Source organism: Seriola dumerili, unplaced genomic scaffold (assembly GCF_002260705.1).
Source record: "Seriola dumerili isolate Sdu_G_001 unplaced genomic scaffold, Sdu_1.0 BDQW01000002.1, whole genome shotgun sequence".
NCBI lineage: Eukaryota > Metazoa > Chordata > Actinopteri > Carangiformes > Carangidae > Seriola > Seriola dumerili.
This window is the reverse complement of record NW_019174257.1, coordinates 138727-152051: the sequence shown is the minus strand read 5'-3', so window position 1 is coordinate 152051 and position 13325 is coordinate 138727. Positions and strand designations below refer to the sequence as shown.

The 13325-nt window shown below is 41.3% G+C and overlaps 1 protein-coding gene across 1 annotated transcript in view; it reads left to right on the top strand.

The window, feature by feature from the left end:
- Nucleotides 1-13325, top strand: part of agbl4 (ATP/GTP binding protein like 4) — a 269553-nt gene that overhangs the window by 138868 nt on the left and 117360 nt on the right. Inside the window, exon 5 of the mRNA XM_022737892.1 lies at nt 1063-1279. Within this exon, the coding sequence (XP_022593613.1) occupies nt 1063-1279 (217 nt within the window). The remainder of the gene's footprint in view (nt 1-1062; nt 1280-13325) is intronic.

Below are 13325 nucleotides of genomic sequence, written 5' to 3'. Positions count from 1 at the left end.
AGTACAGATATAAAAATGAACATCAGAAGGGAAAAAGAAAGAGAAAAGAGAGCAAATGAATGACATGAGCCATTTTGGTCAACTGTGACGTAGAGACATGGCTGGTGTTCTCCTTTCATTCATCAAAATTGACATTTAGGTTAATTATCATTTGATTTGAAGGATCTTTCAGCGTTATTTTCAGCCATTTTATCATTTACCACATGTTCTTTTTGTTGATTACTTTCAATGGCAGTCAATGACAGTCCTTTCAGAACCAGAATAGTCCAACCAAATACTAAATCACCTTGAGGATACAGATGCAGTTCTGGATGGGACTGATATTTGAAACATCAAGTAATTAAGTAAAGTTGCCTTTCAATTTATCAAGTTAGTCGGTAATTTTTCCCCCCTATGTAATTTAATTTCATTGTTTTGCTTTTCATATTCATTTCATTCTAAATCTATCAGTTATGTTTTGATATATTTGTGTTCCTTTGGTTTGCCTTAAATGATAAATGGCAACTGTGTTTTTATGAAAAATGATGAATCACAAAGTGGTGATTAATGATCAGAAATGGTTCTGTTTGTATTAAATCACTTCTACCTTTTACCGGCATAATGTTTTGATAGTTAATCAGAATATTGATGAGTTTGCATATAACGGGCGGATGAATGTTAAAACAAATAAATGAAAAAAAAATGTGATTTTTCCATCTGTTTGTTTTAACATTCACCCATCCATTATGTATTATATAAGAATCCTAGCACATGATTACCAAGTGACATCCCCTTCTTTCCTTCATTCCTTGTTCTCTTTTGCCTGCTGAACTTGTCATCTCAAAGGCAAACTGACAAGTTGATGCAACTTCATTATTATGATTTCTCAGTCCTCTGTGTAACTTATGTTTCTCTTTCTGCACCTTTCTCCTCCTTTTGCAAAGCTGCTTTGCACTCAGTGTTCCTCAAATCTTTAAATGATGCAGTCTTAACCCTTCTAATCCTCATGCCCTTAAATTAAAGGACCTGTCCTGTAAATGACCTCTCTAATGTCTCTGTAATGTGTGTCTTTTGCTGTTGCAGGCAGAGGCTTCCAGCCAAAAACGTGTACTACTACCGTTGTCCTGACCACCGCCGCAACTATGTAATGTCCTTCGCCTTCTGTTTCGACCGAGAGGATGATGTATACCAGTTTGCTTACTGCTACCCCTACACCTACTCCAGACTGCAGCACTATCTGGCCAGCCTGGAGCGCAGGAACCTGCCCTACCTGAAGAGGGAGCAACTGGGACTCAGTGTGGTGAGTTGGGAAGTGGAAAGTGAGCAGGTGGAGATGGAGTAGGAAGTGTGGTAGTGGTTATGGATGGAGCAGAGAAGTTGAGCAGTGGTGAAGATCAGGGGTGAAAGGGTTGTAAGGTGTAGTGTGTGTGTGTGTGTGTGTGTGTGTGTGTGTGCGTGTGTGTGTGTGTGTGTGTGTGTGTGTGTGTGCGTGTGTGTGTGTGTGTGTGTGTGTGTGTGTGTGCGTGTGTGTGTGTGTGTGTGTGTGTGTGTGTGTGCGTGTGTGTGTGTGTGTGTGTGTGTGTGTGTGTGAGTGTGAGTGTGTGTGTGAGTGTGAGTGTGAGTGTGCGTGCGTGTGTGTTTATGTGTCGTCCAGAATAAGGAGACCCAGATTGGTAACTTAGGTGTGCCTGCCGGTCATAACTTCAGCCTCTCATGTTATTATTAGGATTGTTGCACTCTGAGATGACGGACTATATAAGCCTCTGGGTGTGTGTGTGTGTGTGCATGCATTTTTGTGTGTGTTTGTGTGTGTAAATGGCTGTGTGTGTAATCAGCAGAGCTCTCACCTCGGCAGTAGGAGCTAGTGTATCATACACGCTGCCTCCAGTCTTGTCTGCTCTTATCAAATAATTGTAGGAGAAAAACTCATTAGAAATGCTTGAGAGATTACCACTTTTTCTTCTGTCCTCCAACATTTGTCAGGGAAAGCTTGCTGCAAGGGGGGCACCATGAAAGTACAGGTATTTGTAGGGAGCACCTGACCATAAAATACAGAAAGGACTCTAAAATTTAGAAACCATAGCATGGAAACAGCTGATGATACAGTTGAAAGAAAATTAAGGAAAATATCAAAATAAAAAAGAGTGTACTGTGAAAACAGTACAGTAATAATATTACATTGAGTACTTCAGTTTCTAATTATATTGCATTGAGTACTTCAGTTTCTAGATCAAGACCAGGTTCTTCACTGCTAATTCAACATTGAAAAGTTATGTTGTTATATATATATTTTTTATTCCTGTTATATTTTTTAAGTTATAATCCTCTAGGTTTGAGTTTTGGTTGAGCTGGTAACATCTGTGGTTACTGGTTGTAACAGCAAGTGTGTTTTACTAAGCGTAACCAAAATTCGGTTGGAAATGATGAAAGTATCGATCACTTAGGCTGCAAACATTTCTAGCAAAAGCTACTCTGTCAGAAATACAACAGAAAGAGAGCAACTGGTATATCTGTTTACAGTGCAGCCAACCAAAACGTTCTGTGAAGATTTGTCACACTATGTTGTATTTAAATAGAGGAAAATCAATAATTGGCCTTCCATCATGTTATCTGATCATATGAAGCATTCACGGAGCAAGTACAGTAGATTTCCACATAACAACATGGCAGAATAAATTGTCGTATTTATTTAGAATATGGTCTTTGGTCTGAGTTTGTTGTATGGATCTTCAAAGTTGTAGCCACGGCATTATGTTGATTTACTGTCAGTACTGCCAGCCTGTTTCCCACCTCTGCTGTTAATTCTTGCAACTGCACAACCTGTTGACACTAGACACCTAAATTAATAAAGATTGACATGGAGAACATCACAGCATAGTAAAATAAAAATAGAATTGGACCTATGATTCAAAGAGCAGTAAGTTATGGTTTTGTCTGTCCAGTCATTGCTGCTAACTAATCTTCCCTCTCTATCTGTACTACTGTTGTGTTGTGTATTTACATAGTGTAAAGCTATACAAAATGCTATTTTTATATATATATTTTTTGCTACTTTATTTTTAATCCATATCATTTCTCTCAGTGAGACAGAGGGGAACAGAAAGAGGACAGACTCAGTTGGTTTGGCTCACAGAGTCAGTATTAGTATTCATAGTCATAGAGCGGTTTTATGGTCATATTTTTCTCTTTATGTTCTCTGGGCCTGGGTGGCAGACAGCCCAACCCCACCCTCTCATATCTCTTTCTCTGTCTGCTCCCTCTCTTGCTGTTACCCTCTCCCCCCTGTCTATCTCATGCACATATGCAACTCCACACACACTCACACACACAGGTCAGAGGGGAAGGGATGAGAAGGGATGAGGAGAGCTTTCTGTCTGCATCAAAGTTTAAAGACAGATTGCTGCTGTTTCTGAGGCAGAGTCTTTGCAGGGACACCACAATAGCTTCAACGTTATAATGGGTACAGTTATCTCATAAGGATGGAAATAAGAGCCATTGCCATTTGCACTAGCGATCCTCTGTCTTGCTGACTAATTTGTTTTCTCCTAGATCTGAGTGCAGCCGTTGATACTGTCGACCATGAAATCCTACTACACAGACTTGAAAACTGGGTTGGTCCCTGAGGAATGGTTCTAAGCTGGTTTATATCATGTCTGACTGGCTGAGTGTTCTTTGTTTCCCTGGATGACTTGTCCTCAGAGAAAACAGACATAATCTATGGGGTCCCGCAAGGTTTTTACTATAGGTCTCGTCCTTTTTAGCCACGATATGCTACCACTCGACAATGTCATCAGGAAGCATAAGATTGAGTTTCGTAGTTATGGAGATGACACCCAGCTATACATTTCTGTATCAGCAGATGATTTTAGCCCCATTGACAGGTTAGTGCATTGTTTATATGACTTAAATGTATGGATGCCACACAACTTCCTACAGCTGAATCAAGACAAGAAAGAGATCAACTGTGTGTGTACCTTCAATCAGTATCTCTTCATACCAAGGACCAGGACTAAATCTTTGGATTATCTTGGATTCTGACCTTAGTTTTGAAGCTCACATTAGAAATGTCACCAAAGTGTCATTTTATCATGTTAGAAATATTGTTAAGATTAGACCATTTCTCTCTCAGGCTGACAGAAAAACTAATTCATGCTTTTATAACCTGTAGGCTTGACTATTACAATGCTCTCTTGTTTGGTCTACCTAAAAAAGCTGTTGGCTATTCAACTTGTTCAGAATGCAGCAGCCCGAGTACTGATCAAGACCAGGCAGAGAGCACATGTGGCACCTATTTTAAAGTCATTGCAGTGATTACCTATCAGTTTTAGAATTAAAGGCCTGGCACCAGCATATCTCTCAGATATGCTTTTCAGAGATTTACCTTGCAGATTCCTCAGATCCTCTGCAGCTGGCCGCCTAGTCAGCCCAACAATTTCAACAAAAACACATGGTGAGTCAGCCTTTAGCCACTGTGACCCCAGTCTCTGGAACAGTTGGCCTGAGAATCTGAGGGACTCCACCTCTGTGGACATTTTTTAAAAGACACTTCAAGACATATCTTGCTTTCATTTCAGGTGCCTCATCATTTGTTGCCCTAGTGTTAAGTCTTAATCGTTGGTTTTTGTTTTTTTATTTTAGTTCATTCATTTCACTGAATTTTATTTATTTCCTCTATTTTCTACTTTTACCGTTGCAGTTTTTAAGGCTTGCAAAATTACATTTATTGTTGACCATTTTTGTTATTAGCTATTTGTCTGTGCTTTGAAAGGTGCTGTATAAATAGAGTTGAGTTGAGTAGATACTGTGTAAAACGGTGGCTCTTTTTCATTTTTACCTTTTTAACTAGCTCTCCTCATCAAGGTAGTGTTTACTGATTTATAAGGCAGGTGTTTTTTATTGTCATACTCAGATGCACTAAAGCAGAGTGAATTGAATTCAATGTGTAAATTACATTGAAACAGACTGAATTCACTTCAGTTGAGTTGCATTGGGGGAAGTCTGTTTAATTGAGAGAGGCAGACAGAGGGACAGAGACAGGGAGAGAGATGTAACAGTTCTGCGGTGAATGAAAAGGGCAATCCAGGAGGATTTCAATACAATTTTCAGATCAGCCTCTCAGTTCACATATTCTTCACTTTCACTTCACCTTTCCCCTGCCAGCTGAGACTTTACAATCATAGTGCAATCCACCTGCTCAGGAAACTAAATTCCTGTCTATATGACATTTTACAGTGAATGGTAACTCCCTGATTCTCCCTATAACGTTCAGTTTTTTACTTCTTGTCATCTGGCATGATGATATCTAAGAGAAAGAGAAACAAGAACAATGATTAGTCACTGTTAGATTAGATGGAATTTCCTGATGATTCACAGCTACGCTTCCCAGAAAAGCCTGAAAGCCATGCTAGTTTGTCCAACATAAAAATATGTCAGACAGACTTTAAAATTAGATATCTGCTAACTTCACTAAATTCAGACATAAGGTATCATTCTTATCATTGGCCCTGACAACCTGCATACACATTTGCAGTCTTCTTGGACCTTCTTTCCAATATTAGAAAACCTTTTGTCAAAAATCTGGGTGTATTTTTTAAGTCTAACCTTAATTTTGAATTGCAAATTAGCAAGGTCGTCCAATCTTGTCATCATCTCAATATCAAGGAATACTGACAACCTGGGTTAATTTCTTAGCTTCAAAAACATTGAATCCATTGTTCATGATTTAATTTCCTCATGTTTAGATTACAGTATTGGTCTCCTAACTGGCTAAAGTGAGAAAACAATTCACGATCTCTCAACTGAACAGAATGCAGCAGATAAACTATTAACAAAACAACAAGCAAAAGGATCATATTAGTCCACTTTTAACACTTTACATTGGATCCTAGTTTATTACAGATTTCTAAGACTTGCTCATTACCTCAAAAGCACTTTGTTTCCTGGCCGGTAACTATATCACTGAATCACTATACCCTTATCTGTCAGTCTGAGGTCCTCAGGCAACAACCTGCTGGCTGTTCCTGTGTCAAGGTATACTGTAAGACTACAGAGGACCAAGCCTTTACTCCTGGGGCACCTCAACTCTGAAACAACCTGCCTGGTGTTGGAATATAGTATGTTTGGAACATGTATGTTTATATTTGCTGGTGGTGATTTCCAATCATGCCTAAAATTCGCAGATCCATAAAACACACACACACACACATACACTTGTACTGTACACACACACACACATACGTCACGTACAAGGGCTACTACCAGAAGAGTTTCTCTTATTCCCCAGAGGAGAGGGTTTTGAATTCTTCCTGTTCCTGCTCTGCTGGGTTCATGGCCCTGCGTCTGTTCCTCTGGTCCCTGTCTGTCTGAATATTTCCTTTTGTAGACCATCCTGACAGTATCTGAGTAAACCTCTCTCTTTCTCCCCCTGAGGCGCCAATGTCCACAGAGACACAGAGAACGAGACAACACACGTTTGACCTGCTACAATACTAACAAGCCTCTTTGAAAAGATGCCAACTGCTCCCTTCTTTCAAACTAATTCCTCATTTTTGCACGGTCCTCAAGTGTCCCCCGGCTATCTGGAATTGAAAGCAACTTATTTGCCCACCTCGCCTGTTGACAAAGCGTTTTTCTTTTCTTTTTTTTCTTTTTTCCCCACCAGTAGGCAGTGTCTGCATGAGAGTTGCGGAGACAGCAGTTTGAGTTTTTTCTTCTGCTGGCCCCTAAGGGGAAAGCAGGGCTATGACACTATTTGTCACCTCTGACACAGCACAGCCTTTGCCTGTAGACCAGATGGGAAGAAAGTGTGAATGAGAGACCTCAGGGTAGGAGAGTGGACAGGCCACTGACCAGCCTTAAGGTTCTCTGATACCTAGCCTGCATGCAACTTAAGAGGCGTCGCTTGCTATTATACCGTGATACTGTTCACATACCCACATCAAGGAAAACTATTGATCTCAGAATCACAGTGCAGAGATGTCACATCCACTGTTCTTTTTTTTTTTCTTTTGAAATCTGACAAATCAAGGCAAGATTATGATAGATCACTTGTACTGTGTTGAAGATGAGCAGTGGTCACTGTCAGCTGCAGTGACTTAACATTACTTAGACTGTTGTGATTGAATTTCAGACCTAATCCTGTCTGCTATCAGTGTTCAGGTGCCATGTCTGGGGTGTCTGCTCAGTGGGAGTGGAGTCTCGAAGAACAGGGTTTTTTGTGTGACTGGAGCAAGAGGAGGGGAGTGGAGTGGGCACTGCAGCTATATCTGCCTGGCTGCCTCTCTCTCTCTCCTTATCTCTGTGTTTGTACACTGTGTGCCAAGATCCAATCAATAGCCACTCCAGCCGTGGAGAGAGGAGAAGGTCAGCAGCCACACTGGAGGAGCTAGGCTAGGAAAACTGATGGAGACACAGAAAACACAGGAAACACGCCACAGGACTGGCACATTTCCACAGGACATAACCGGATGAGATTAGGCAACATGGACCTCTCTTGTGTTAATGAGAGATCTTATGATTTGTGCCTCCTAAGCAGCACTGTAAAACGCTCCAATTAAAATGTGTTTTATTGCATTAGAAAAAAGTATGTTTTGAACCCAAACTAACCCTTTGTCACGTACAGAGGTATAAAATTAAAAAGAAAAAGTGCTCTGATACCTTTGTACCTGAGAAAGAATTGATTAAGGCTTAAAAGTAGTACTTTTTCTAATGTAATAAAATAGAAATTTTAAAGATAGTCTTCTACAGTTTTGCAGGTCTTTTCATGACAGAAAACACAATTACTGTTTAGGACTCAGATATATAATTAATAATTATTGAGCTGTCTAACATATTAGGGACAACACAATTCTGTCTTATGTGTGAAGCTGAGTGATTGACACCATTCATATCTTTGTAGCAATTGTTTTGCACATCATACATTGTCATCATGTAATATAACAGCATCCATTGTGACAAAGTGCCAGTTATAATTACAGTAACTAATTAATGCCAACTTTGTCTGAAAGCAGACTCTGAGAGCTGAGTTGTTGACTGTTCTGTGAATGGCTCTGTGATTGGTTTGTAATGAAGAGAGTCCTCCAACTACTGACTGCCTCCTTCAAAGGCCAACACCTGAATAGCCAATCAGCACTTTATCGTTTGGATGAGGTGATACTGAGAAGTGAAACCACATGATAGATGGGAACATCTATTTTGTGTTTCAGTAAAGAAAGGAAAGGGAAGTGGTGTGAATACTGGTAAGACACTGACAGGTTAAGTCATACAGTAAGGAAGCAACAAACTAACATATTCATAACAGTGTCAGTATTTTTCACTTCAATACCACATACAAATGAGACAGATGGAGTCAGGCAGACGATTAGAAATATTAGCAATATATTCCCCCTAACAGTTTTGTAGCTTTGTTAGCATATATTCAAGACAGACACAGGCCCTTCACTAGTCAAGCAACCTGGCACCACTCAAATAAGTAAACTGTTTTTCCTCAAGCTGAGAGGTAAACAGCTCAAGATAACAAAGTTTTTTTTATTTTTTTATTTAGTGGCAGACTGTTCATGAATGCATTAGCTGTGGCCTAAACATCAAACGAGAAAAAAGCATATTTTTAAAAAAGGAAAATGCAAAAGAAAACGACACGGCATACAGCTATATCAGCAGCAAAGCAGAAATTTAATTTTCACTCCATATTTTTTACGTCTTCAACTAAGTTCTGATGAAGTTTCCCTTTGTGTTTGTCTTCTGCTTGTTGTTAACTTTATGGGTCCTTGCGTTACCTCTTTGCCATTTTGACACCCTGTTTTTGCATTTGTTATAAATTCTTCTCTGTTGTCCTCAGGAAATTTTGTATTTCCCTTGGCAGCAGCTAACAGGTATCTGGATGAAACAGCTAGGCTTTTTATTGTCTAATAATATGTTAATCACTGCCTACAGCACGTCAGTGTCAGAACTGTGTGGAAATTTCTCAAAGATGGAAAGGTCATCATTATATCATTGCAGGTTTCTTGGCAACAATTCTTGTTTTCATGCTGCTTTCTATTTCGCTTCATTAGTGAGTGACCCTTATTCAACGCAGACGCTTTGCAACAAACGTAGGAACCTGAGAAAAAGGTTGAGCCGTGACTGTCCTTTGTCCCAGACAGTTGACTAAGAAGGCCGGTCCAGAGGGAGCAGAAGATAAGCAGGTTTATGATCTATGTCCTTACGTTATAGTGCTGTATGGCCTCTTATCTCCAACCAATGGTTCCCCCAGGATACTAGATGCTTTATTACACATCCCCCACCCCTGCATCTCTGCCATCTCTCTGGCTATCAAGAACACAGTAATGAGGGAGAGCTGGGGAGGATTGGGGGTGGGGGATGCATTAGGCGTGGTTGTTAATGCATAGCCTACTGTGAAAGGGAGGGAATGTGGATCAGGTGTCTGTGCCAGTGGTGTGTTTAACTTCATAGTTTTATGCAGTGTGGGTCGACTGTGTGGAAAAAAATATGGGAGATAAATAGATTGAAGTATCACAGGTGAAGCTCTCTGAATGTGATGGTGAGATGTTCACGCAGCGGTGACCCCTTGTTGATCCTTATTATGATGTTGGCACAAAAGAGTTTGGGTTACTCAGACAGAGATAATATTTATTTTGGAAATTGGATCTTATTCACACCTTTATGGCTTAGCGCTCTGTGTCTCTCTGTCTCTTTTCTCTCTCTCTGTCTCTCTCATGTGCTCATCTCTCCTGTCTTTCAATGAACAGGAAATAAGCTAATGAAGGGTTCTCTGAAATGGTTGATGTCTGTGGGCCTTCAGTGCTGTGAACCACAGTTCTGTGGTTGGTGGATAGTTGATGACCCGGTTTATGAAATTAAAGAGGAAGAAGAATGTCATCTCAAACTGAGCCTATCTAGCACTCAACAGACACACGTCTCTTTCCCTCTCTCTCTCTCTCTCTCTCTCTCTACCTCTCTACCTCTCTTTGTCTTTTCGTGTCTCCCACCTCTTGGGCTTCAGAAGCAAATCTATTCCCATCCTCACAGCTGCGTTATAGCCGTCTATCTGTCCTCCTGTGCCAATGGATATTTACTCTGCCGGCTTCGTAGATGACTCTCAGGATGGAGAACTGAGCAGGGAGCACTCACTCTGTCTCATTTGGGTGTCAGGACTCAGTTCCCTAGGGGGAACAAAAGAGGGAGCAAAACAGATAGCATTCAGGGCTTTTAATAAATCAGAATACACCTTTCTGACAGTGTAATTGCTTTCCATTGCCTGGCCCAAATTTACCAGCAAGCAGGAAAAAGAAGACAAAGAGGGGAGAAAACAAGAGAAAGAAAAAAGACAGGGAGAGGAGCGCAACGCAGAGCGGGCTGTACAGTAGATCATTTGTTCAGGGGAAAAGAATGAAAATTAATGAAAAGAGAGTTGCTCGCCCTCCAAAGGCAGCCAAGCTTGAAATTCACTTTGAGGGAAACTTAATTTGTTGTAAATGGGCAAAAAACATATTACTGTGCAGTGCGTAGAGGGGCTGCGCTGTGTGTCCGTCTGCTGCGTCTGTCTGTCGGCATGTGTTTGTGGCAGATGAGGACGCTATGCTCTGAATAGCTCAGCTGAGAGGAGGGAAACACAGGAGCCTGTTAATAACTCCAGTAACAGCATTCTCTTTCTACATGACTGCTCTCCAGCACTCCCTTCTAGCACGTCTGAATACAACTCCAGGATGTGGAGGAGAACTTGTCAAAAGTTACTTGCAAGGAATAAAGTTTGGCCTGTTCACTTCAGGTGTGTGTATGTTTATATGTGTGCGAGCACATACATATGTACATGCAGGCATCTATTGTCCTGGGTGCGCTGCAGCTGGCTTTGAAGGATTGGTTCACAGTTTTGAAGTCTGACATGTCCACATGTTCATTAGAAGAGTTGTTGGTTGCATTAGTTTGCCGAAGTGGTCAGGTGTCTTGATTGAGTGAACAGTGTTGTTCAACTTCACAGTGTTGTAAAGTTAGTCAGGCAATACAGAAAGTAGTAGAGATCATCCAGTACAGGCAAGAGTAGTGATACCTATCCACAATGGAAACTAACATGCGAGGTGAACCTATCTTCCACTTCTAAATGTAATTTCACATCACCTTAATTGATGTTCACCCCACAGGATAAAGAGGGAGAGGCTGCTTTGCATGTGGCCGTGCCGGTGTGCCGCTTGACAGTTGCAAGGGTGGGGAAACCAGTTTAAATGGAGTGCAGGTGGCAGATGAGGCGAAAGGTATGACGCTGAATCTCTGTCAGCTGATTATCAAACAGCAGCAGGTGGCAGAGATGCTGTGGCAAACTTTATTTTCATCTTTTCACAGTTTTTAAGTGTTGACAATCCAGTTTCTATCTGGATTTAGCAAACACAAGACATGTAAAATGTGTTTTTATTAGTCTGTACTGTTTGTGATGTGGTTGGTACATGTGATATATGTGGTCTGCTATTATGGCTTGTAAAACATATAAAATCATATATACATTTTTCAAAGTACATTTTCCATTTAGCTTAAAGTATAAATTTAGTTAAAAAAAAATCAACCTTCAACTTGCTCTTGCTCTGTTTCTTCATTTACACTGTGATATACAACGCAGTAATGTGTGGCTGCAAGCTAATTTGTATGTTGCATGTATATTGGTTGGTATTTCTGCAGGGATAGATTAAGTTTGAATCCGAGATACAGAGGATTGATCCAACCCAATATGTTTTGTGATAAGCTGGGGCCAAAAGCCAAGGATGACTGACAGGTCATGGTTAAACGCTATGATTGCAGACTTGCTCCAGTTTTATCCTGGCCTACAGTTATAGACTTCACCACTCAACAGTTGCATGTGATAGGAATTCTTTATGAGGCAAATCAGATGTCATATGACATCGAATCCTTGACCCGAGCCTGTACTATGAGCTCTCAGCTTCCATTTCCTCAGTGTTCCCACAGCACAAACCCTCAAGTGGATGAAAGGGTATGATCCTCAATCTCAATCTACAACACTCACTGATGTCCTCTCTGATACCAAAAGAGTGCAGTTTTTTAAGTGGTCTAGTATACTGTATATTGGCCTTACTTGGAGCACTTGGGCTCAAGATGTTTAATTACAGTCAAGGCAGGAAATGGCAGGGGATGTCGATAAACTGAATTTTTGTAGGACAAATCAGATCTTTCATGTGGTATTTTCAGCCTTCTTCAGGCCTTTGCTGCTTTCTCCAGTCGACTAGCCTCTCACCCATCCTTGGGCAAAGGCTCTGACTCTTCACCCTCCCCCAGGCACAGCCCCACTGACTCAGGCCAGCAGCTCGGCACGCCTGGGGGGCCTGGAGACCCCCGATAACAAACAGCGCTAGCCAAGCCACTGACCTCCCCACACCTACACAGGCATTTTCCCACCGCAAACAAACACCTTCCTCTAATTCCAGGCAGGTCTTTTTTTTCCCCTTTTCTTCACCGTCCCACTCCACATCTGCGCAAAATACATTTTCTCTTTTATTCTGTCCCTTTTTTTTTTTTACCCAAAGTGAGAAGAAAAAAATTAAGGAAGTGACGGGTCCCATTTTTCCACCACTTTTCTATTCTCTCTCACCTCTCATTTTCTTGCTCTCCCACTGCTGCCCAGCCCCAGCCTGCGAGTGTGTGTGTGTGTGTGTGTGTGTGTGTGTGTGTGTGTGTGTGTGTGTGTGTGTGTGTGTGTGTGTGTGTGTGTGTGTGCGGGTGAGTGTGCATTTCTCCCCCATGGTTGAGCGTCAGCCTAAGTGTGAGAGAGATGGATGCCAGAGTCCCTTTCTCTCTCCTAAGGCGCCATGTCTCTCCTCTCTCCTCTGCCGGGCTCGTCTGCACCTGCATATTGTGATATAGTGCCTCTGTTCAGCCAGTCGATTGCCTTTAACAGGACTGGGGCACACTGGCCAAATTGAAAGGGATTGCGGCCTGCTTTTCATCAGAGTCACAGCAGAGCAGGGTGCAGGGTCCATGGGGCACAAAGGGGCATGGAGGAGGTATGTGGGGTCTCTTTTTCTGTTGCACTTTTTTCTCTCCTGCTCGCTTTCTCTCCATCTTTTTCTGCTTCAATGTTTTATGCCATCTGATGGCTATGGAAACATTTTGCGGGAAATGAGTATTCTGTCTCCCATCAATCCATTTCTGCATTTCCATGCAGAAGTTCCCATTGATAGCGAGGGAGAAAGAAAATCAACAGCAGTCTCAAAGAAAAATGTCTTCATTTTCCTTTTGTTTGCCTCATACTTTTGAGATATGTCATATACGTGTGCCTTCTCTTTTCAAGTTTGCATCTTCAATTCTTTTTGGGAAGACAGAATTTGAAAGGACCCATCTCTCTAATG